Genomic DNA, 25,995 nt, shown 5'->3' on the forward strand with positions numbered 1-25,995 from the left:
AAGCCAGAGTTCATTTGCAGAAGGTATCAGCATCATAATCTTGGGTCATGAAGAAATAAATTAACAGTTTGGGATCTTTTAATTGTTACAGTCATACTTACATGGACTCTTTGTGGAGTGCATGAAGCAAGCACTGAGGCGATCTGAGTGGCTTTGTGTTTCTTCCATCTCCAGTTACTTCTGATATTCCCTCAAAATGGTCTGTCTAAAAACCTCCAGAAGTTCACTTGCTGTTATCATTTTAAATAAAGATAAGTAAAGCTTTGGGTTTGTTTTGTTGTTTTCCCTCTTTACCTACCTTCCCAATTCTCTCTGGACTTAAAACCTAGGTGGCAGCAGAGAAAGAGTCTGACTTGACTCACTCAATTACAATATGTACAGCTTTGCATCAATCATTCAAGGAATCATAGGGCCAATAGCATGAAAGTTAGGGGAAAAAGCAGAGTTCTTTAATACTGGCAATTTCTTTAACATCAGCTATTAACTTTACGTCAGTCGCAGCAAGCCTGTTATTTTTAATAGAAAGTTCTGTTTTCATTCCCATCTCTCTTGTCAGCTGAGGGCTGAGGGGAGGAAGGCCCCAAGGCTGCATTTCCTGAAACACACACACACACACACACCTGAGTGGGAGTCGAGTGGGTTTTCTTTACTGACAACACGTCAGCCGGGAGAGGGAGCAGGAGAGTGAAACAAGGTACAAAGCAGGAGCTGGGAGAGAGAGGTACAGCTCCTCAGCCTCAACTCTTCACTCAGTCTTTGCATCAAGTGAGGATTTGTCATCTGCTGCATGATTTAGCCTCTCTTAGAAGCTCCCTTCTTTCTTTCCTGGACTAGAATAGAGCTGTTTTAATTTCCCCCCGTGTTATAAAAGAAATAATGTCATATGTTAATGTCCTGGAAATAAAATATGATGATTATTCAACAAAGAATCAGGTAACAGCAAGGGTTTGAGTAGTTAATATTCAAAAATATTTATTTTTCAGTTGTTCATGATATGTGTCAAATTCTTGGTTACACCAAAAGAATTGTAACAAACAGCATCACAGTGACAAATAATCAAGCCATAAGAGTGCAGTTTATTACAACTGTGTAAACAAAAAGAAGTATTTTTGTAATGGCACTGTCCATGAACTAGATTATGGCATATAGAATCTCAGCAAAAGTCAAGAGAAACTTTCACAAAGAAAACAAACCCCCAAATTGAAGCAGAATATATGAATGTGGCCAAAATGGCCCAATCCACTTTTAATCAGAGAAAAGAGTGTCCCCAGAATTTTTGCTTGGCTTGTTCTTAAGGAAATTAAATCTTCATTGTTTTCAAGGCATCAATCCAGCACATGAAGTAGTACTATTATTGAATAATATTAATAAAGAGCAAACATCTTTTAATTATGACAATGTGAATACCCCTACTGTTACATTATTAAGGAAGATGAGATGATTTGCGAATGTTATTGCCTGTATAGCATGACACCTTTAAAAGATATTCCTTAGGAAATAAAAATAAGTTACTGAGAAACAAAATCCAAAGTACACCATCAAAGAAACATTTTTGTGCATAAATATCAAAAAAGTAGAATTTTATTTTTATGCAATGGAAGTAAACAATTTGATTATAATACAAGGTACGTACTGTAAACTGTAGGATGCACTTTGAACTTAAAATATACTCATCTCAAACATATTTTACATATCAGCATCTAAAATGGGATTAAAAAAATTTAGGGTTTTTTTTTTAGATCATGCATTAGTTACAGCTTGCTTGCTGGCCACAGTTTTGCCAGCAGCCTTTTAGTGTTCTGCAAGATCCTCTTAATAAAAACACACAGGTCTGAATTCCACTACATTTTACACATGTACCTTTCATACAGGAAGATTTGCATGTGTTCCATTTGCAGAGAGTAGGGTCCTACAACAGCAGGAGGTAAAGACAGAGCAACTAAGGTACAGTTATTAAGAAGTATTGGACAGCTGGGAGTACATAATATAATTACAAGCTGGTATCTTCAGTTTCCAGAAAGCTATACATTTGTTTGTTCAAAAAAAAAAAAATAGACATCCAACATGTGTTTACTCACATGCTGACATAGAGTTCATGCAAACAATTAAAAAAAAAATTACCCATGTTATCCTTCAGAAATGCTGCTTATAGTTCATCCTCAAATAACCTGAGGTCCCCTCTGAAACAGCGGGGGCCTGATGTGCAGATTGACTCAAGCAAAATGTAATTGCTTCCTCCACACTGAGACATGAACAGAAGTATCAAACAGATTTCATTGAATTGGGCTTCATTTCAACACTATTAGGTCCAAATCCAGGTTCACTTGTCATTAAGCAATAATACCTTATTTAATACCTTAAAAAAATAAAGTTATTTTCTTGGAGGAAGAACATTTTCTTCATAATAGCCTGGATTTACTACATTTCCAGCTGGATCATATCTAGCCACCACAAACGTTGAGCCATCACTAGCAGATGCCTTTCCAACTCCCATCTTTTTTGTGTTCTTCCAAACCATTGCTGTAAAGTGACCTGAAGAAAGAGAGAGAAACATAAACATTCCCTTTAGATACTAAATCTGTAACATTTCCTTTAACATGTGAGGTGCTGGGGGAAAAAAGGACAATACACAGCTGCTTCTTTGTGTAACATGAGAAGGACATGAAAAGGAACCCTACCTGTAGCATTTTGTCTTGAAAACCCCTAACCTGACTTGTTTTCACACTACTATTCCCATTTCCATGTTCTGTATCCAAATAAGAACATGTAGCAGGAGAGTTGTGGAAGGAGTAGTTTGGTAAGTATCTGATGTAAAATTTGACAGAGACATCACAGTCTGTACTCCCTGCAGTATGAACAGCAGTTCTGGGAGTGACTATTATTCATTTGCTTTAACTGCCTCATACTCCCCCATGTGTTTGCATGTGCAACTCTTCAAAAACCCCACAGTTTCTGTGGCTTCTTCTGTCTAGTTTAATAGCCACCCCCACATTGTTGTTCCCACTATGCATAGGCAAATCCCAAAGTCAGGGAGAAAAGTGTAATTTTCTTAATCTGAAACAAGGTCAGGTACCTTTCTTGCTTGAGCATTATTTGAGGAACAACATTCATTTTGCACTAGGTTGTTAATATGCAGCCAACAACTTAGTTCCTAGTTCTTGTTCCTGGTCTCCAAATTTTAGCTGAAGTGATCTCTGTGAGTGGAGTGATATAACTCAGCAGAAGTCACAGGTCAATGTAAACAACACCACAGTACATTTAGTGAAACTCCTATGGGATTCCTATTCAGTATTTCATACAAATTAATTTACCTTAAAAATAAGTTGCCTGTTCTAAACTTTGAAGTCAGGGGAAAAATACAGTACTGAAAAAAACCTACAAATTTTGCTTATTTTCAGATTTTTCAGGTTTTTTTACACTTTTGTCAGTTTTTAGCATAATAGTAGAAGTTTCATTTTTGAAGAGACAGTTTCCAGTCTGAACTTACCTGTCCTAGAAGAAAACCCTGGGTTTTGAAAGCTGTAATTTTTTATTTCACTGTACCATCTGTCAGCCACATCTTTTCCTGAAAGACAAAAGAAATGTGCTGCAGAATCACGACATAAACAGAAAAGTGTAGCTCTTACAGCCTGGCCAGTAGGATCTTCTGTAACTTTCAGCTTGGAAGGTAATGAAGACACATCTCCCTCATCTTGGATAAGTGCTCCTGTCAGCAGGCTTATTGATACAGCTCTCACCAGCTTCTTCTTCCTCTTGAAATGTGTTTGAAAATGCCTAAGTGTGCCAGGTTTTCTAAGCAAAAGGTCACACCTGTGGATGTTTACCCCTTCCAGCTCCAGGTAACCCAAAGAAAAGTTAAATTTCTGATGTCTCTTTAGTTTCCTGTGTTCTCGCCAGCATTGAATATTTCTGATTTCTGAGTTCATTTATTTTTAGTGGTTTCTACCTTGCACTAAAGCCATTGTGAAGGTCCATTTTGAGGCACTGTAATCTGGGGTACTACAGAAACCTCAAATATTCATACTTAGGAGCTGCTTCTGTGTGGAAGCCTGTGTGTCCAGCATTGTCTCATTCCATCCAAGGCTTTCCCTGACAACAGCTGTATGAGGACCATGACTACAGCCAGGGATGTAGCTCAGACCAGAATCTGGAGACGCAGTGCAGACAAATGTCAAATGTTACTTGTTTTCCATTACTGGTTGTTAGGAAATTCTTGTGCCAAACACTGGGGGGACAAGAGGGGTCAGGTTTTTCCCTGAGCAACCTCAATAATTAAATTTCTGCTTAGCATTCCAGGATGTATCATCCACACAAGGCCAGGAGATTTCAAAGCAAGCTGCCAAAGCTGTTAAGCCTGACATCATGAAGAATGCTGGTCCCTGGTGGACTGCTGGCTGCAGAAGAGCAATGAGTCATGCTTTGCTATTTTGCAGCAAAAAGTCTTAAACTTGTGCACTTCTAGAAGTCAGACACTGTGTTAATTTCTTTAAACTTCAGTTTGTTATGACTGAAGTCAGCTAAAAGGATGATGATGTTAGCCTGGCAAGCTGGTTGTCAGAGCCCTAGCTGATAAGCAAATATTCAATGAAATGCTTTCTTTAGAGAGGTTTATGAACTTGAAGTACTATGAACTTATACGCCACACTGGTTGTTAGGAATAGTGCTTAGTAGAATAAATATTTTTTTCTACATAAAAAGGTAACAAAACATCTCTTGCCTCCCAAAGTAAAAGTTTCAGGAATAACAATCGGTTTCTTCTTTTCTTGCTCTCCTTGCACCAGAAAAACAAACCCAGTAGTCCTGTATTATGGTTGAAGTATGTTACACTTAGTTATTTGTTCATTTCTTACTCACATTCAAGCTAAAATGAAGATTAAAAGAAAGTGCAAATAGTGACCTTTATGCAATACGAGGGGAAAAGAAAAAGCACATAGTAAAATCCACACAACAAACCAATCAGATCATGCTGTCCCACTCTAGATTTCATAGCTATGAAGGATTTAGATGGGTTTGTGGTAAGCTGGCTGTAACAGAAGTACAGAAGGTGACTGCCAACATATCAGGCCTTATGAAGCCCATGTATTCTACGTGTACTAGTGCTGAAGTGACTGTACTACATAAGCAGGATTTTAGCAGATGTCTCACTGCTGCCAGCTTTTTATTCCCTCTGGTAATGTATCAGTGGGATATGGTAGAAACAGTATTTAAAGAGAAAGTCACCCCCACTCTGCTTACTGTAGCTCTGAGAAGTGTGCCTAGGCTGCATGTGACAGAACTTAAAATCTCCATAATGCAAGTAATGCAGGGCAGATGGAAGTTTTGACAAACACAATATCTCTTAATAATTAATTTTTTTTTAATTTAAAGAATACTATCATTTGAAAAATTGTTTGCTTAATTCAAGGGAGATAGCAATGACATCAGGTAAGACTGCCTCAGTCCTGTACCTGAAAGACAATGAGCATAGTTGGACAGCACAGTCTATCATGTGTTAACTCCCAGCTTTCAAGGATGACTGAGGCCAGGCAGTTAAAGCTGAGAAGCTGATCACTATTCTCCATTTTTCACATGCAGGATCAAGTTTTCATTACATAGCATTGCTGTCATCATCCTTGAATTAAGAGAGTCATGGCCTCATAAACGGTGAGAAAATAAAGACTGGCTTTTTTCCAGCAAAAGAGAAGGTCACCAAAGGACTAGGCAACTTTTGACAAACTGTGTCTTGAAATCATGTTAAAGAAGTGTCCTGTAAGTGAAGGGAATGAATGGTATCTGTCACATGGCACAGGAAGTGAGAGGGAATCCAATGTGGAAGCTATTACCTCGTGAGAAGACAGGTAGGTACCTAGGGATTAAACAGTCTCTCTTTCCTTTGAAATATTTTTCTTCTGATTCTTTGCCCTTTGTGGAGCAGAAAAAAAAGGGCCCTGGTGGGACACAAGGCGAACCAGTGTTGAAAGTGACAGCTGGCACCTAGGGGACCAAGGAAAACCCCTGTTTTGAACCCAGTGACCTCCAGGCTTCCAGAGAGAAAACAGCACAAGGGTCAGGAGTGCCCTGAGCCTACCTGCTTTAGCAGCAACTTGCATCCCCAGACTTACTGGTTCAGAAAACTGACCACAATATTTCCATTTAAATGTATTATGGAATAAATGATGCAGTCATATTTAGAGTCTGTTTTGATTGCTTTTCACTGTTGTGTTGAGAACAGCTCCCCCTGCTCCCAAAGTTCCCCCAAAGCAAAGGAAGTTGGTTGCTGTTCACAATGCTTTTCAGTCAGAAGGAAAAATACACAGAAAAGAAATTGCTCACATTCTTCATTCCTGATCAGAGCAGAAATGATAAAGTTTACTCCTCTCAAGAGGCACATGGATCTGCCCTGCAGTCAGAGCTGCAGCTTCTCTTCTGTTGCTCTGCTTGTAGAACTGATTAATAAATATTCTGCTGGGCTTTTTTTATCACCCTTCCTCTTTGCACTGCTGTAAACTGCACTCAGAGTTTCAACACTTTCACTATGGAAACACAGTTTGACTCCACCCTTGTCCCAGTGAGAGACAGCTCACTGATGATCTGCTCAGCTAGGCTTACTCGATGTTCATTTCAGAACAGGCTGAATCTCACTCTAATGAGTTTCAGTCATGATGGACAATCTTCCTCAGGTGAAAACTTGGTGCAACAATCCTTGAACTAATGTCCAAGTATAGTTTTGCCCAAGACTGGGACCAGAACCAGCACAGTGATTTGATTTCACTTACACAAGGTACATGCTTGCAATGTGGCCACACTGACTGTGCCTCAAGCTTCCTCCAAGGGTCAGAGGAGTGACCATGTGGGCTCAGTCCACATGTAGGACTAACAGTCTAAATAATGTCCCCCCTGCATGTGAGCAGTGACCTGGCCATGCTCTGCATCTCATCAGCTCTGCTGTTGTCTCATTAAATGTCATTTTTAGCTATTCTCCTGGGTGAGGAGCTCCATTCTGTGTAGATATTGAGGGTGTGAGTGCCAACAACTGGTACCAGCAGTTCTGGTCAGCAGGCAGGGACCTGTGTGTATGAGATGCACTGTGCTGGTGACTGGAGTGGAACTTCAGCCTCAGGGTATGTCCAGGTGCAAGCTACTGGTGAGATCAGGATCCAGGGACAGCTACTGGGCAGACTGAGTGTCTGAGCTCAGTTACTGCTGGGATCCACACTGGAATTATATTTCTATTTTTTATATATATATATAAACATATGTAATTTAACACCATAGAATATACATTATATCTACTTTTAAATAATTTACTGAGAAATAGATACTTGTATTTTGATATACTATATTAATTTATTTATATATACTCCAGTAATATATATTGGAACATATATTGGAATCATCTGGAAAAGGAAAGAGGAAGAGGCCACTGGTGCTGTTCATTTAAATACTGACTACATCTGTTTGTGCTGCTCTACACATAAACACATGTCCGTGATATATGTGTGTTTGTGTAAGGCTGGAAACACATTCCCAGCCTGTGCAAGACTGGACACACATTCCCAGCCTCATCATTTGGAACACAATGCTGTGGCAGCCCTATTCCTGTATTCAGTTCCCCTCGACATTTAACTTCTCTGGGCCCAGCCTGTTTCTCCTCATACCAAAGAAAGCTTAAATCCTCAAGTAAGCCCACTAAGTTGCCAAAAACATTCTAATAGAATCACGCAGACCATATTTCTCTGCAAATAGGCAGCACCTTAGTGATCCACTTAAAAACTAAGTTTTCACAACATTCCTTCCACCAGTCTGAGGGGAAAGAGGGTGGATTTAACATGAACTCTCTCTAGAGATCATAAACCATAGTACTTCCACCAGCAACAGGGCAGGTTCTTCTCAGCCACACCAGCCATCCCAAACAGAATTCAGACATCCAGTACTTGCCTGCAGCCCCCAACACATGAGAAATGAGATGAGGCATCCTGAAGCCTGACATAGCACAGCTGCCAAGGCAGGCTGCAGTCTCTGCATTAGTGGCAGATGACAGCTCACTTATTTGAACACAGACAAAGAAAAGTCTGCCACAGAGCAGTTCCTGCAGGACTGGAGGGAGGAAACAGCTGTCAACTCTTTCTTGGATTACAGGGATAAACATATTTCTAGCAACAGCTTTAGGCTATGTAACTCTAAAATCCTGAATAGAATTCAAGGTATTCTTGTACCAGGAGAGGAGTCATATTAGAAGGCTTTATGGTTGAAAGCTTAAGCCTTCCTTGAAACAAGAAATGTATCTTCTGGCATTATTACAGAACTCAGCAAGAGTCAAAATAAACAACACCATCACTTTCTGAGAGAGAATACAGAGTATTCTAGAGGTTTATTGAGTCTTGCTTTATCTGGGAAAGAAACCAGAAGACACTGCCTGCCTTTGTTAAGCCCCTGAATGGATGTCTTAATCCAAATTTCTGCCTCATTGAGCAGGGTACAAATTAACTATCCAGCGAGAACTATAAGAGAAAAAGAGGAAGAATGAACCAACTCAACAGAGGTGAAGACTAAGCCTAGATGAGAAAATAACTTCCTTTGAAGAACTAGCTTTCCCATTCTGGTACTTGTGATCCTGATGCATTGGAAAAGTAGAAATGTTTCACAGAACAAAAGAGGATGTAGCTTAATTTCCTCAACATGGTATTTAATTCTGTGGATAAAAACCAGCAAAACTTCTCAAAACTGGAAAGTTATCTATGGAAACTGTGCATTGAAGAAAACAGACCACATCCAGAGAAAAGACAGATAGACATTATGTAGAAGGACTTGTGTGTTATGTTTTCCAGCTCTCTAAAAGGGAATTCTGTGGCTCTAACCTCAAGAGAAGGAGCACAGGCCAGTAACACAAACAAGAAAGAGCTAAGCTCAGTCAGTGAGTCATAGCCACTATGCAAACTCTGCCATACATCTGTGTTTTCCCATGCTGCTCCCAATCCTTTCCTCACACCCTTGCAAAGGACAGAATGCCAAATATGAGCAGATCAAATTGTATTTTTCCACCATGGGTTTCTTTTTCAACAGGAAAACTGGGACTAGAGTTGGCACTTGAAGAGGAACCAAACAGCATCCCTGGGACTAAAACTCACTAAAATTTCCAGGTCCTTCAAACAGAGCCTCCAGCCTACAGAAATGAGCTTCTGTTTCTTTGGGGCTGTGCTGGAAATTCCTGGGGTAGATTGGAACAAAGAAAGCAAGTGGTCACTTGTAATACAGCCCACCTGCTGTCCCAGCAGGCTGAGGCATGAGCCCTGCTCACTGGAAGGAGGCAGGAGGGAAGAACCTGCTGAATCTCTCTGAGGCTGAGGGCTCACTACAGGCTGTCAGCCTGACCAAAATTCAGCTCCTGGGGCTCCCAAACCAAAGGCTCCCAGTTACAAATTACAGTTACAATCAGAAAATACATGGAGTAAAATAGTCTTCAAAAATGTAATAATGAAAAGGGCTTAAAGTTGTTTGCTGACAGAGTGGAAGATATTAGTGGAAGGACATTAGCCACTGTTACTTTGGTGTCCAGTCCCCTGCTTTTGCCCCCACAAACAGGAACTGCTGTGCAGTGTGCAAGAGACATTTTTCCCCTTCCCTGACCACAGCTGGGCTGTGGGCAGACCTCTCTTTGGCTGGGACAAACTAAGGACAAAGGTGAAGTAGGGGCCATTGTCAACTTCCTTCTCTCCTGCATGGACCCACAAGCACCACTAAAGACAGCTCCACAGCAGGGACACAGGGAGCAGTGTGGCTGCCAAGTCCTCCTTCCAAAGGGACATAACACACCATCACAGTCCCTTACTCCCTCTGTGCCCACATATGCTGCTTGCTCTCAGGACACACAGGTGGCTGCAAACCACCAGCCTGTCCCCAGGGAGCTTGGGCTGGGCTACGCTGGATACATTTTTGAAGTAGAGGAAACTCCAGCACTCTTGCTACCAGATACAACCCAAAGTACTTGAGATAAGGCATTTATCAGGTGTCTGTGAGACAACAAGAGAAAAGAGCTCACCTGATTGGTCATAGGATGCCCATGCTAGGTTTTCTCCACAATTCCCATTAGCAGACTCGGAGCTGTGCTTGAGGACTCTTGTGGTAGCCAGTTCTTCTGCATACCTAGCAAAGGAATCCACACATTGAGTCAGGGACCACAGGTGCAATGAGCAGAAAGGAGGAGGAACAGGAGGAAGAGAAGGATATTCAAGGAAGGAATTGTGTTGGAAGATGACGGGTTTAAGTCAAGTTGCAAAGCCCTGAAGACAGAGATGCTTTAAGGTTACATAGATCAATGAGTTAGGGAAAGGAAAAACACATTTTCCCTGTCTTTCATGAGCATCTGTATAAATTCTGAGAAGGGCCTAGGAGAAATCAAAGGGCAGATCCCCTTGCACCACATTTAATCCAGCACCTGGAAATCCAGCAGCCATCCTCAGCCACAGCTGCCAGTGGAAAGGGAAGTACCTATAGCAATTGCTACAGGTGCCACCTCCTGGCATTTCTAGGTCCCTCACAGGAGTAAATTAAATCTTCTCAGGGAGACTAGAAAAAAACCAGAAGTGGTAATTCAGTCAAAGCAAGCACAAACCCCCTACATTTACAAATGAAAGAAAAAAAGTCAAATAGAAAAAAAGAGCAATGTACCAGGCAACAAGGTGGAAGACAAGGGGATCACATCTGAGGCAACAACTGTGTAAACCAACACAGAGATAAGCAGCACTGTTTCTATAGAATTTGACATGTGTGCAAATGTGGGATGTATTTTATATTCTTAGAACAATAGGGTTAAGAAGAACATCATGGGTAAAGCAATTACTCTGTTTATTCAGCATTGAAAAGGCTTCAGTACAGAGATAGGGAAATTGGAAAAACCATTTGTTATTTCTTATAGTGGCAACACAGAGTCATCAGGTCATAGATTTAAAATTCAAGTGAAATGTGTTTGAAGTGAGACAAAGCTCTTCTTCAAACTGTGCAACAGAAGTCATTGCCACAGGACAATGCAGGCACCAAAGCACAAGTGAGTGAAAAAGAGAGAGGCAAATTCACAGTGTATGGATGTGGGGAGGAATCTTCACAGCATATTAAACAACAGCAACAAATAAATGAGGATACAACTTACTGCTTAGGAAAATGGTAATTTCCAGAAGAAGATAATGGGGGAAGGATCACATTTGTTTTGTCCTCCTACTCCTTCCCTAATCATGAATTACTGGCATCTGCCAGAGACACGAATTTTGCACAGCTGAACATTTTGACCCAAGCTAGCACTGCAGTCATTAGGTTCCAATTTCCTTCTGCCCTAATCCACTCACCAAAACAAAAAGAAGAGTAATTAGCTACATCCATTAATTTAGAAATAATGAAAACTTGTCAGTTGTCAGTTTGCTAGATCCTGGACTAGAGGATCTTTAGATGCTATCTCTACAGTCCTGTAATTTTCCTCAGGATCCTCATATCCCAAGTTAGAGGCAGGACTGAGACTAAGTACACATTGCAGGTGGATGAAGCTGCCAGGGATTTGAGACAAAAGGTGATTAATCCACTCCAGCTCAGGCAGCTGAAAGCATGAGATTTTCATCTGAGATCATCACCCTATGCTTCATTACAGTCAGAGATAAACAGACACCTGCTGAGGCTGACTCATCTCATGTTGAAGCAGGGATCCAATAGTCAGTTCACCTGTCACAATGACTGGGCCTGAAAATAGTAGGAAACATACCATTTTCAGCTCAGGTAGAGAAGCACAGAAAAGCACCCAGAGAGAAAAGCATCCAAATACATACCAACCAAGGTTATATATAGAATATACCCAAAGAAAAGGTGAAGTTCTTCTTTTAATTTAAGAATATACAAAATCTGTCTTGAAAAATATGAGATTTCTTAAATTTCATGTCTTTTAATTCTTACAAGTTAAGTTATAGACCTCAAGCAAAGAGAGGTTTCCTATTGTTGTTCATTGCAGCAGGGCATCAGCTGAGACCAAAGAGGGTTGTGAAGAATTTCTGAAGGATCTAAAAATACCCAGCAAGGGCAACAGCACACTCAGAGATAAATGTGGAGCAATGCACATTTGATAGAATAATCTGAACTATTCATACAAGCTGACTTGTTCAAACTAGTGTTGCACTTCTGACACTCAACAAGTGCTATTGACAAGTCAATGAAATCTCTTCCTCACTGTGAGCATGAAAAACAGATCAACAAAAAAAAAAAACCCTTAGAAGAACAGAAGGAAAGTCCCAGCAGATTACAAGGTTGGTGAATGAGTCACTAGCATTCCACATTTTAGAAATACTGTATCCAGTTATAATGGTGTCTCAAGGAAAAAAAAAAAGTGAAATCACCAAGATTTTTCTGGGTGCCAGAGGTCATGTCCATTTGCCATTTACATGGTGTGTTGTACAGCACAACACCTGGGAGAAATCTAGGAGTCAGGAGCCAGTTCATCTCTGTGACATCTATGTCCCATCATGCTGGGACAATAGATAAGGTTCTGGAAAGACTTCAGCTTTTCTCTCTCCAAATCACCCAGCACAAAGAAATCTGCCTGGTTATGGTAGAAAGCTAATGGGAGGAGATCTTATGTCTAGAGTAGGGATCAAACTGCCTACCATTCAGTATAATTTATCTTTTGAATAGTTTATTCAGCATTTACTCCTTCAGTTGTCTCCTTTGTACTGTGAGGATCATCATTAAAAAAATAATTGAAAAATTTTAAATCTACTTTTTGAAAAAGATTGCTGTGAGAGAAAGGAATTAATATGGTTATCATAACTACAGTAAAGAGGAAAAGCAGTATGGGACTCAAATTTCTGTAAGGAAGACTCAAGTCAAAGAGCAGGGAGGTGGATTCACTGTATGTTAGACTGAGAAGTTGTGCAGTCTTCAACACTGGAGTAGAGGCAAGATGTTTCCTTCCTGACAGAACAGAGAACATATAATACTTTAACTTTTGTGGCTGGGAGATAGATAAATTAATCTGAAATTACTTCCTCCTGATTCCACTCATCTTAGACCAGTCACCACTTCTTACCATGAAAAAGTTCTTTTCTCACTATTTCAGCAGGAGTAGATCTTCTTCTGCAGATGACAATCTCTCATCTGACAGAAGTGGTGGTGAAGCATGTTTTAGACAACAGCCCTCTGCAGAGGACACCTACCAGTGCAGAGAGATGTGGTCTACATCTGAAAAAGGCTCCAAGAAAGATTTGTACAGTTGTGACCACATGTGTCCAAGTGACCAGTGAGACAGAGTGAAAATTAATTTCTACTACTGCTATATGATGGTAAAAGAGGGATGAAAGAGTACAGTCCCACACTATCTACTCAGTAAGTCTTCACTGGTTATCAGCATGTAAAAAGGCAAATATCTTTGCAGTAAACACAGTCAAGCGTAACAGATAAAAGTGTCACAAATTTCATTAGAGAAAAGAAAGGACTGAACTCACTGTTGGGCTCCTCTGTTTAACTTCTTGCAGAGTTTTAATGGGGGCACTCCATGTTTCTTCCTGTAGTCATTGTGTACTTTCAAGACTTCTTCAGCAAATTGTTTGGAAGCTGAAAGCACATTAAAAAATTGGAAAGGCATGTCAAATACAGACATTAGTGATAACAGAAAAGGCATACTCTGAACCCAAGCCCTGGTGCAGGCTGGACAGAAGAACACAGGGGTGCCATTATCATTACAGGCAGCAGGATGAAAGGAACCACTGACTTCCATCCAAAACCAAACTCTAACAGACACTCCCATTGGGAAGCTACAGACTCACCAAAGGTTGAAGAAAACTGTGATCATTACTGCTTTCCTCGATAGCAAGGTGACTTAAGGTTACTCAATCAGTTTGTCAGTTTAAAACCAAAATCAGTTTGACTGACTTTCATTTTAAGCTCTCAGTGCACTTCATCACCATTCCAATTTCAGAGTAAGCAACAAATGACTCCTCCAAGGAGATGCATTAAAAATGCAAATGATTGTCCCTCCATGCAAGAATTGTCTGTATTAGTCAGGGCACCACCTAAAGAGAATGAAGATACTAAAATATTTATATCTCTGCAAGTATTTGGAAACATGCACCATTCTTCTAATTAATTTTATAGTACAAATTCATAGAAATCTCAAAATGCACCTTTATTTGGCTCAAGACAAATAAATGTTCACAAACAGGAAGTGGTAAGGAAAGAAACAACCTCTGTGGCATGGGTTTTTATATTTACTAATGATTCATCAGCTTCATTTCTGAATATCTCAGTTAGCATAACTACCATAATTTTCCTTGTAAGGCACTTGGGAAACCCAAACATTTTATTACTAGAAAGAGTTTCCTGTTATTAACCTTAGATTTCTCAACTTCCTCTCACTCCTTGATCCTGACAACTAAAATCAATCATTCTCTGCTGTATTATATTCTCTTCCACTGTTTTTAATTATGCACTTTCCCCACAATAGAGCTGTCAGTTTGCACACACTGCCCCCAGAACTTTTTCCTAAGGTGATTACTCAACTTACTCCCATGCTTTAGGCTGCTCTTAGAGTTCTCTCCAGTTCCTCAATAGCACTGGGATAATACAGCAGCCTAAAATAATCTCAGTATCCAATGCACACAAGAAAGCCATTACAGTTTCATGCAGTACCTTAAATCTTTTGAACACAGTCTGAAGTTGGGTTGGCTCTTTCCTGATGAAATTGTCATTGTGGACATATATCTAATATATTCTCCATAACATGCTTTCAGGATTTTTTTGGTATCAGTTTGTTGGTATAACACAGCAGCCCTGCTGAACAGGGTGACATCTGCCCACCACCTTCCTCCTCTTCAGTTATCCCTCAATTTTGTGTATCACAAGTTGCAAATCATGAGGAAAACAGGCACCTCCATTCTGGTATTCAAGCACACAAACTCCTTTTTGCTAATTAACCTGTCCCATCAATCTTGTTACCATTGCTCACAGCTCACTGATTCTATCAGGCCAGAGTCTCATCTGCTCTGTTACAGAGGTACCAATTTCTACAGCATCTATGAGAAGTCACTGAGGAAAGCAAGCCTACCCAATTCACCCCCTTCCCTGATGCAGGGGGTCCAAGCTTCCAGCAAGGAAATATTAAGACAGCCAACAAATTAAAGACATTGGAAAACACAGCTTTGAAAGTTTCGTCACACACTCCAGACTACTTTTTTTTTTCTCTTGAGACCATGCTAAACTTGTGCCTGTTATCACCTAGACTTAATATCTCACCCACTCAGCACTGAAATAGTAGATAAACAATCTGACCTGCAAGTATGGAAGTTTCTATCCAAAAAATTAGCTCTCAATGACAACATCAAATAGAAATTCTAATTTAAAAAAAAAAAGTCAACTGAAATACAGATTTTGTCAGTGCTTAGTCCATAGATTAACAGAAATACTGCATAATGTAGCTCTGTACAAACTTTTTGACTTACGAAGAGTAACAAGTCATGGACAAAACTGAGTTGCTTCTATCTGCAACAGGCACTGCTATGCTGTCCCTGGAGAACCTCCATCCTCCCTTCCCCTCAAAGGTGGCTGCTATAGAAAAGCTTATCTTCTGTGACTCAAGCTCATGTGCTAACCACCTCCCTCTGTACAGCTTTTCCCATGCCTGATGATGTGTGGAGAGGGACGCCCAAGTGCCAGATATATTTCAGATTTGTTTCAGAATGCATGTTAAGTTTTTCCATTTTACCAGTGTTCCATACACTGAGAAGCCAGGCATTAAAAGTGAGAGTTAATGGGAGTTTTCAGGCTCCCACCCAAATGGGAACAGCTTCCCAAACAGCTGTGGAGACATACTTCTTTCTCTTCATGTAAACTGCTTAAGCTGCTAGAAAAAAATATTTTCTACTGCCAGAGAGTTAAGTTTGGTCATGAATCATTACACACCTTAATAAGTTAAACAGCTGAAGGTATTAGATACAGTTGCTTGCTCCTCAATACTCAATTATTTGGCTCTATTTCTTATTCTTCTGGAACATTGGCTAAGATAATGGCAGCATGTGACAATGAATTTCTAGGCTATGATGTGGTACACAGCATACCTTACAGCTGTTCTGCTCTTGGACTTCCAGGTTCATTGATCAGCCTGTGTGACAGGGAAAAATAGGCAGAGGAATCTAGGTTGCCTTTTCCCATCACATTTGTTTTTCAGAGAATTCTGTTTTTCAATTCTTACTGTCTCTAAGCAGGGCCAATCTACACAGCCTCTCTTGCATGAAGAGCTCTTAATGCCTGAATCCATTCAGCCTCTTGTTAGAGCTGTCTTCTCCTGCCATTCCTACTTTAGTTTGGGCACCAAAAGAAAGGTGAGTTACCTGAACATGTGTTTCACAACACAAGCTGCCCTGCATCACCTTTGCAGCTGTCAACTGCACCTCCTCCACTGCTCTGGTGGAGCCACAAGATGGTAACAGGGAACTGTTCCACAAAGCACCAAATTCCTACACAGCAGAAATGCTGTGGGTAGCCTTTACCTCAGCACTCAGGACACACAACATTACAGCAGGAACGCACACATGACTAGCAAAACAAGCATATATTTTTATGCCTAAGTATCCACCCTGGTGACTCAAATATGAGCCCTGTATCAATCTCCAGAGGAATTGTTTCTTTTCAGTGTTTTCTGCCCTATTGTTTATGGATTAATTTTCACTGGTAATGTTTTACTTTCCATAAATACTAAGTTTTTCTGTTTAGCCTTCAAATAATTAATATATAATGCTATCAACAAAAGAGAGTTGGGACTGTTCAGCCTAGAGAACACAAAGCTTTGGGGAGACCTTATTGTAGCCTCTGCTTAAAGGAGGCTCTTATAAGAAAGACAGAAGCAGACAATTTATTACGGTCTGTAGTGATAGAAAAAGGGGAAATAGGTTTAAAATAAAAGAATTCAGGCTAGATGTATGGAACAATTTTTTTATGATGAGGGTAGTGGAACACTGGCACAGGCTGCCTAGAGAGGTGGTGAATAACCCATCCCTGGAAACATTCATGGTCAGGTTAGATGGGGCTCTGAGCAACCTGATGTAGTTGAAGATACGCCTGCTCTGGGGTTTGTATTACAGGACCTTCAACAGTCTCTTCCAACCCAGATTGCCCTATGTTACTATGAAACAAACCTCATTCAGAATCCTACAGCAAAACGTACCATTATGTCTGTCTCAATCTCTCTTTGAATCACGACAGAGGCCTCAAAGTTTTCACCCAATGTGTGCATTAGAGGTAAATTGAGATAATGACCTCACCTTTCAATCTTCCCCCAAAAATAAATACCTAGAAATTTGCTCTTCTATTAACAGGACACTGCATGTTACTTCCATGTTACTCTTTCAGGCCCAGAACCCAGGCAGAAAGAAACAATCTTGCTTCCAGCCAGGCCACGACTAATTTTTGCAATAGCCAGGAGGGAGCACAGCTAGGACCTGGAGATTATTCTATACCACCTCTCATGATTTTCCAGGAATGGGAGAAGGGGTCTCTTCCATGTCAAGGTAGTGTGGCACAATCAGCTATTTTAGGCTCCGAGTGGTAGTGAGTATTTGCATATGAATCATTCACCTGTCTTGTACATTTTTCTATTTATATTGTTACTGTTTGTTTTCTTCCTGTTTCCAGTAAATAGTTTCTCTTTGCTGTTTCCAGTAAATTGTTCTTACAAGTCTTTACTTTTTGTTTCTCCAGTTCTCCTCTCCAGCCACCCATGGGAAGGGGGAGAGGAGATTGAGAGAGCAGTGCATCATTTGGGGAGGTTTCAGCAGGAACACTAAACTGGAGAAAACCATTCCTAAACCACAACAGAAGCCAAGTGCCAGAATACATGGAGAAGAGAGATGCACAGTAGATAGAAAACACATAAAAGGTAATTAAATGATCATTTAAACACTGAGTTTAAAGCTCTGCTTTAAAACTGAAATCCCTTCAGTCTTCCTTGATTCCACAGAACTGCTCTACTGTACCCTGGAAGCACAAGTTATGGTTATGGAATAAGAATGCAGCAAATACATCTTTTAGTATGCCCAACAGGTTTGTGGAAAAAATTAATTGCAATGAGAAGCTTTAGGGAACTGTAAAGTAACTACATCAAAAAGTCCTTTGTTACTGTCCCAGGTAAGTGATACTTCTATTGTGACAAATGCCTCAAAGCATATTCACTGACTGGAAACAAACAAAAATCTCAAGTAAAAGAGATCCCAGCTTCTAAAGACCACATTTGCATCTAGACTCTTCTAAGAGAGCTGACATTTATTATTAATCTTTATCCATACTTAAAACGTAACTCTCTGGAAAGCATCCCTAGCTGAATCTTTCCCACTGTGAGAATAGCATTCCTTCTATGGAGAAGTGATGGATGTCTAACTGATATGAGAAATGCTAAGAAGACAGTCTATGTTCCACTGCACTTTGACTCAGCACTTTGGCTTGAAGCCACAAATGCTCCAGGGTGGTCTCATGCTGGCTGGGTCTGCAGCAACAGGGAGTGAATGTTCCGTGCTTCTTTCTCCACGTATTTAACTGCACTTTCTTGCCCCCCATTTGGGAATGTAACATCTTCCAAGACTGGCTCTTAATGCTTGATGTCATTTAGGAAAATGGATCTGACACTCCAATTAATGAATTATTTCCAGCCATAAAAACTGATCTCCTGCAGTGTTAAACTCCCTTTTTCTTTAACATAACTGGCTGATTGCTTGGAAATATACAGAAGAAATGAAACCATGTATAAATCTGGAGGAAAGATTTAATAATACTATGTTTAGAAAGTATTGTATCCTGGGTGGGGTTTCCTTGTCTCCTTTTACACAATCAAGAACTCAAAAAAGGGGCAAGGTCCCCATCCTGTACAATAAGCATTTATGAGAGATATCATAATTGTTGGTACGTGATTTCCCTTCCAACCTGAGTTATCCTGTAACCTTACTAAAAGTTAGAAGAGAAAGTACTGCTGGTGGAAGTGAAAGGAATTGGGAGCTATAATTAGATATCAGTTTAAATGGGAGTAGTTTCCTGGAACATTCTTATGTTTGCTGCTCAAAATAGCTTTCTCCTCAGCTCAGGAGATCCTTCAGGGAGGAATTTCTGTGATGTTTCTCAGCATCCACTTTTGCCTGAATATGCTCACACACTTGCTTATCACTGGGGTGAGGTTCAGGACAACAGTGAGATATCTGAGTTAGCTGCATCTGATGGACAAGGACCCCACTCATTTTAATATCTGGGCTTGCTCTACAGCAAACTTAAAAACTTTGGCAACTTCATAACCTTGCATTACCTGAGCCACACAATGTAACACACTCTTTTCCCCCCCACACAATTTGGGGCATGTGGCCTGAGAATATGAAGCTGCCAATGCAATAATGCTTCAATGACATTAGTCATGTCACTATTTGATTGCAGATCCTATTCTTGCTATAATAGACAGTGCTGATTACTTCCTCACTTAAGGCCTTTTATAAACAGTGAGGCAATTGACTGCCCTGATTAAAAAGGAACACCTGGTAAACTGGAGGCTGCACAGCTCTGAGAGGCAGCAGAGCCTTCTGTGACACAGACATTTACAAAACAAGCAGCATTAATCAGCAGTCTTGAGGTCTTGAGCACTGACAGAAGCAACTTTTCACTTCCACTGGAGGCAAGGGTGGGAGGAGAAGTCCTTGGCTTGCAGCTCCTGTCTCCTCCAAACTGACCAAACAATCAGAACAGCCAACAGTCCCTTCCATGGAGCGTTCATCTTACATAAGGTTGGAGTTGATTGCTCATCATCTCCAGAGCAGCCAGTCCTGGCTTTGCATGAAAGAAAATCAAGTGTGATGTTTTTATTACTGTTCTGCCAGGAAGGACACCTGAAGATTGTAATCATGCCACACAGCCACAGAGATAACATTTGTAGGCAGCTAATGTGTATGGTGCTATCCCTTTTAAAAAGACTAAGGAGACTCTCCCATCAGAAAGACCTCCTATTCTTAAATCCAACTGCCACAGAATTCCTAGGGCACATGCACTTCCAAACACAAAGGCACAAGTGACCTGCATGTGTTAGAATCACACTATGCAGAAGTAATTCATGTAATCTTCTCCATCTCTTCTCTCCCCAGTGCTGTATCTGCCTAGAGTTTATAATTATAGAAATTTATTGAAGAAAATAAGGCACAACTATATTTATTAATGAGTAACAACAGACATCAGTTGTTTTGAGTAATTGTACAGAAGTAATTGAATTGAAATGGAATAAATTTTTCTATTCATATTTTGGATGCTGCATGTTCTTATGCTCTGTAGATGGACAGCAACAGACATAATCTTGTTTTTACCCAGTGCCAAGCTCATTTTCCATAGCACTGCTGGCTATGTGGTGCCAACCAAAGCCTTTGGAAAGTGAAGAATTTTGCAAACAAGAATCAAAGTGAGGTAGAACAATCCCATGTCTCCTGGGATATGCTCCTGCATTTTACACCTCTACCATTCATGTTCTATCATGGTTTGGGGTAAGCATACCTGAACTAGTTTTAATCTCATCAGCTCCAATGTCCTCCCACCTTGCTTTTCTGCCAAGGACATCCAAGATAGCTGTGGCAATGCTCAAAGTATGTTTATTTATGCACCTCCCTGAGGCATGGAAATATGGCCATGCACATTTCTTCTGATCACTGATGTGTGTGAACTCACCCATCCAGTACCCGAAGTCAGGCAGGAAGGCACAGAAGTCTTTCTTTACTCACATTTACTATCAATTACACTACCTGTTTTTCATCCCTCTGCTCAACAGGTTAAAGTTCAGTTCTCACAATATAAAATCTTTTTTTAAAGGGTATTTATTTCATAGAATCACAGAATAATATTAGTGTTTGGATTGAAAGGATTTGAAGATCATCTAGGCCAATCCTCCTGCACTGAGCAGGGACACCTTCAACTACACCCTGTTGCTAAGAGCTTCATCTGGCCCGACCTTGAACATTTCCAGGGATACATTAACTGTTTACAGTGACCTAAACAGGCCCATATTGTCTTCCTACACAACACCCCAGACTCCTACCACCTCCTCTCACCTACTTGCACAGGAGCCAGTTCTGCACCAGGGAAACTGGGCCCCCGCACAGCCCCACCTCATCCCCCTCTGCAGGGCCACCCAGCCCAGCTCTGGCTGCTGTTCAGACCTTCACAGAATGGGCAGAACTTGCCTAGATCTGCCTGTAAAAACAGAACAGAGATAGGCTCCAACTTATCTTTCAGAGAACAGCACAGCCACTACAGAAAGAGAGATCTGACATAGGCTTCTGGCCTGCTGAGATAAATAATAAACAACAAAACAAGTTAAAATCAAAATACTTGTTTTCTCATACTTTTTGTTCCTGCACATAGAGCATCAACAGAAGCAAACTCAAACCTAGGCAGGACACACACTACCAACTGTATGGATAGAAAATGCAGGGTTTGCATGTTTCCAGTAATAAAAGCTTTCTTAATGCTCAATATATTTTTTTTTAATGTACAGCATAATAGCATGGGAAACCTTGGTAGGTATCTCAGTTACTACAGACCATCACATTCTATCTTATTCTTCCTGAGCCCTGCCCACTTGTTTCAGTATTTATCTGCCTTGAACATGAGGAGCTAAGGGTACAATCTAACAGCTGACAGGAGCAACCACTCTTGCATGGGGTGGCTGCTGCATTCTCCTCCCCACCAAAACCCTGATGCTTCAACAGACAGGTAAAAATTGGGCCCAGAATACTGCCAAAGCCTGACACATTCCAGGAAGACTTTTTTCTCTGCTACTTATTGAACTTGAACCCAGCAATCAATGTCTTCCACATGCAACTGTAGATGTGGGACTAAGAATTGAATTAACTTTGGTATTGAAAAGTCATTTTCCCACCACACCTCCAGTTCAGCTCTGGTGTAAAGAAAAAGACAGTAACTTGTGTTGGGAAGTTCTGCAAATGTCCCAATGTTACCAAATGCAAAAGCTCAGTTTCTAACAGTTCAGAACAATCCATCTTCCCTATCCCCTCCAGTCCTGTAAAACTAGCCAGCATAACTCTTTCCCATTTTGGCAGCTCGGGAGTATCTGATTTCTCAGAAAGCAAACAGGTCACTTGTCCAGTATGCCTGTATTTTTGTCATGACCTGCTTTGGCTGTTTCTTACCAGGATGTTGAAATACAAGTCAGCATTTCAGCTGAAGATGTAGCTCGTTCTGCAGAAAACACAACAGTCCTTTTTACTGTACTCTGAAGATGCATCTGAAGAGTTAAAAACAGCACATGCTTCTAAATGAGATTAAAACCAGCATGGAAAACTGCACTGAATCTGGTTCCTGTCTCTTTTCCTTTTCTCAAAACCCTTTCTCAGCCCCTCTTTGTTTTTTTCTTTTTTTGGTACTGACTCAACACGCAGAGCAGTGGGTAACTCCCAGCCCTTTCTCTGGAGTCCCGCCCACATTTGTAGAAGTGGCAGAAAAAAGGAAAACCAGCAGAAAAATAAAACCAAATTCTGTAAAATGATTGCAGTATTTACTGAGCCCGACCTTGACACCGTCTGCACACACTTGCCAGAGTAAAGAGAGCTATTCCCCCGTAGGGAGCGAGCGGGACAAGCTCCCTTCCCCCGCGAGGCTGCACCCGGGGGAAAGTGGGAGAAACAAGACTTTTAGCAGCCTTTCCTACCTCCATCCCAGCCTATTCAGAGACTCCCACTGCTCAGCAGAAATCCACGTGCTCCAGAGCGGAGGAGTGGAGCTCGCAGCCAGCTGCTGTGCTGAGCATCGCCTGCAGCTGCTGGCAGGGATGGATGTCCCCCGTGGGACGGGGGCTGCCCGCAGGACCCCATCCATCTCCGGCCGGCACAGCTGCAGCGGGCTCAGAGCCCTGCCAGCACGGCAGCCTCAGCAACAGGGCAGCCGAGAGCTGCCAGCTCCCCATCCCCTCCTTTCCTGCAGAAATACTGTCCCTGCCTTCTTGGTTAGAGCTCTCTGCCTGCACCTCCAACTAATCCAAACGGCGTCTGAAAAGATAACACCTGGGGGAGGGCAGAGGGGGTCTCCGAGTTTGGCTTAAGTTTTGCAGGAGTTATGACCACGGGAGGCATTTTCTATCCCTGGCAAGGAAGTTTCAGTATGAATTTGGTTTCATCAGCCTGTAGCTTTCAGGGAAGAAAGCTGAGTCAGAGGTGCTGATGGTTTCAACACTCAGCTCTATCCAATGAAACACAGAGTGCTGTCTAGCTCTGACACTTGGAATGAACACTGCTTCAAATATAATCTAACAACTAGTAATACAACATTATTGGAGAGGTTTTACCAAAAAACGGAGATTTCCAACAGCAGGTTTTCTTTGTGTGGGGATACTTAAACTTCAAGACAGATTTACCAAAACTAAGAGGTTAAAGAAACTGCTCACTTATATTAAAGTAGTGGCCCCACTTGTCATGAATTAGAGCATCCTTAAATAAGCCCTCCAGGTAATCTCTGCCTTAACCTTTCTGACCCAGAAGAGGAGCAAGGAATCTGTTCTGAGGACAAACAGATCTGTCATGCAACCTGTTACACGTTCATATACCTCAGTACAGAGAAATTTGTCTGCATCACACCTTAAGAGCACTAGAGCAGGAACACATTTTGTATTTCACACAAAACCCAGAGGGAGCAATACCCTGTACAACAGCTGCTCTCCCCATTCAAAGGCAAACCACACTGAATGATCTCAGACAAGAATTTGAAGACTTCAGTGAACTAGAAAGGGCAGATGGGATTTAGTCAATAAACCAATTGTCAGGACAGGATCTCAGTTTTATGATTCATCTAAAAATATTGCACACAGCTCAAAGACAATAACCTGGACCTAGTTTAACATTGGTTTGAAAAGCATGACACAAATAGAAAACATTCTTAACACATACCTAGATCTCAAGTTCTATTTGTATAACCACTTAAGGATGCTAACATTACCCAAGCCTTGGCAAAGAGAGTTTCTGGTCTGCCATTGTTACTAAGTTTGTAAAAATCAATTAATGCACAGCAATACATGTGCAGGGGAAAAAATGAACATGGTAATTGCCTTATGACTGTTTCAGCAATTTTCATGCATTAAAACAAAAGGAGATTTTTATTCCTTTGGGGATTGTGAGATGCACAGTGGAGCATCTCTACTGCTTTTGCCCAATGTGCTTTGCTAATGCTAATGTAATGCATACACTGATTTGGTGTTTGTACTTCTTAGCATGGGAAGTGCTGAACTTGATACTTCACACCAACTATGCTTATTTAAATTGTTATAGGGTTATTTATCCCAATCTAGCTGTCAGGATATGAGGCCAAACCCACCCACTGGCAGCTGGACTTTGCCAAAAAAAAAGCAGGTGGTTTGTATGGACTGGGTATCATACTAGTAATCCCTCTACAGTCATATTTGCAGACAGCTCTGATCTCATCTAGCAAGCTGACCTTTAAAAATAAAGAAAAATTTTTAAAAAAAAGTGCACCCCTGCTGAGGCCCTTTAAAGTGCTACTCACACAAAGATTTTCCTTAAGTTTCTCTGAAGAGGCCTAAAGTTTTGAGTTAATCAAGTACTAGGTTTTGCTGAGCATGTCCCTATATGTGCTGTTCACACACAGGACAGACAGACAACATGCCACTAGGCTCTGATTTGTCACATAAAACAATGCTCTAAGAACAAGAACAAAAAATCCCATCCCGTTTCACAGCTGTTTCAGAAATTCAGGACAGTTTTTTACTCGTGACCTTAACAGGACAAAGGTGGAGAAAACTCGGGGCACTGAGCACTCCCTTCTGAAGGTCTCTGGCTCCTTGGCAGCTTTGGAGAAGTCTCTCCAGCCCAAACTGAGCAGGGCACACAGACAGCCAGCAGCAGTGGGGAAGGAACCAACAGCACAGGAAGCAGCAGCAGGGAAAGTCTTAAAGAATATGTGCACAGCTGGGGAGAGACTTAGGAGCTGAGCAAGTCTGCCCGCAGTTAAATAGTAACCAGATCTTACATCTAAATCCTTCCGACAGGAAGGGTGATAAAGCTGACCCCCCTCGAAGCATCCTGCAGCTTATCTGCAAGGCTAATAAGTTTTGTCACACAGCAAGACACAAAATTACTTTAAAGCTACATGATTCATTGTAATTTTTTACAGCAAAGTAAAAGTACTTTAAGTTACAAAATACAAACTTTACAAAGTTGTATATGAAATACAACTGCCTCTACACCGCGCAGGCTGAGGAGGGGGGTCGCTTTTCTTTTCTTTTTTTTCAATCCAACCCTTTGTCAGGGAGAAAGCTCCTCCCAGGCTGTACCATGCACAAATGAAAGCAGCCTTCTCCGAGGAAAGCCACTGAACGCTTTAGCAACGCTTTCCAAGCATGAAACCAGGCACGGACTTTGTGCGAACACACAGCCAACTGCACGAAGGCATTTGCTCACCTGATTTCCCCATGACCGAGTGGGTTTCTTTTCTTTTTTTTTTTTTTTTTTTAATTTCACCACCTGCGTCCTCCTCTCTTGTCTGAGTTTTGCCGCTAAGTGCCGGGATGAAGTGTTCGCAGCTTCAGCTCAACTTCTTCATTCGCCTGCGACCGCTGCTGGAGAAAAAAAAAAACCAAACAACTCAGCAGCACGAACCCGCTACCGCCCCTTCTTGAGCGCTGGAATAAGCCTGCCCATGCCTTTATAAGGCATAGGGACACCGCTCTTTTTTCATGAAAAGATCCTGGTTAGGGTCAGGAGCTATTTATCCTCCACAGTAACCAAGCAGCTCCAAAACACCATATGTTTTCGCATACCATTTTAGCTTAGTAATCGCATCTGTCTTCTGATAAGAGTAGGCTGTGAGAAGAAATTCTGCTGACAAATATATCTGCTGCCACAGTGGGCATAGCCCATGGGGCTCTCATACAGCTAAATGATGTTGAAGTTTTACCCACCCTGCTGTATGTGAAGTTGAAACAGAATAGTGATAAAGCACTCTGAAGTATAACTA

General features: G+C 41.2%; 2 protein-coding genes across 6 annotated transcripts in view; both read right to left on the reverse strand.

Moving 5' to 3' along the window:
- Positions 1 to 955: 955 nt before the first annotated feature.
- GLIPR2 (GLI pathogenesis related 2) lies at positions 956 to 25,580 on the reverse strand. Its single transcript, XM_014264325.3, has 5 exons — positions 25,440 to 25,580; positions 13,455 to 13,563; positions 10,019 to 10,122; positions 3,488 to 3,565; positions 956 to 2,532 (listed from the first exon to the last, which is right to left on the reverse strand). The coding sequence occupies exons 1-5, from the start codon at positions 25,450 to 25,452 to the stop codon at positions 2,372 to 2,374; spliced, it is 465 nt and encodes a 154-aa protein (XP_014119800.1). The 5' UTR covers positions 25,453 to 25,580; the 3' UTR covers positions 956 to 2,371.
- The window catches only part of LOC102064851 (biogenesis of lysosome-related organelles complex 1 subunit 4), a 34,681-nt gene continuing 18,703 nt past the window's right edge, over positions 10,018 to 25,995 (reverse strand). For 4 of the 5 annotated variants that reach the window (XM_074547356.1, XM_074547352.1, XM_074547345.1 and 1 more), the window contains 4 exons: positions 25,440 to 25,594; positions 13,776 to 14,021; positions 13,455 to 13,563; positions 10,018 to 10,122 (listed from right to left, as the gene is read on the reverse strand). The gene's annotated coding sequence lies outside the window, so the exon portion shown is untranslated. Of the gene's footprint in view, positions 10,123 to 13,454; positions 13,564 to 13,775; positions 14,022 to 25,439; positions 25,598 to 25,995 lie in introns of all 5 variants that reach the window. The other variant, XM_074547337.1, reaches the window with a different exon arrangement.

This window comes from Zonotrichia albicollis, chromosome 1 (assembly GCF_047830755.1).
Source record: "Zonotrichia albicollis isolate bZonAlb1 chromosome 1, bZonAlb1.hap1, whole genome shotgun sequence".
NCBI classification, from domain to species: domain Eukaryota; kingdom Metazoa; phylum Chordata; class Aves; order Passeriformes; family Passerellidae; genus Zonotrichia; species Zonotrichia albicollis.

Coding starts and splice junctions, on each gene's coding strand:
- GLIPR2 (XM_014264325.3), bottom strand. Junction 3,566..10,018: donor GGCATCCTATGACCAATCAG/GTGAGCTCTTTT, acceptor TTTGTCTTTCAG/GAAAAGATGTGGCTGACAGA. Junction 2,533..3,487: donor AGGGTTTTCTTCTAGGACAG/GTAAGTTCAGAC, acceptor CTCTTTCTTCAG/GTCACTTTACAGCAATGGTT.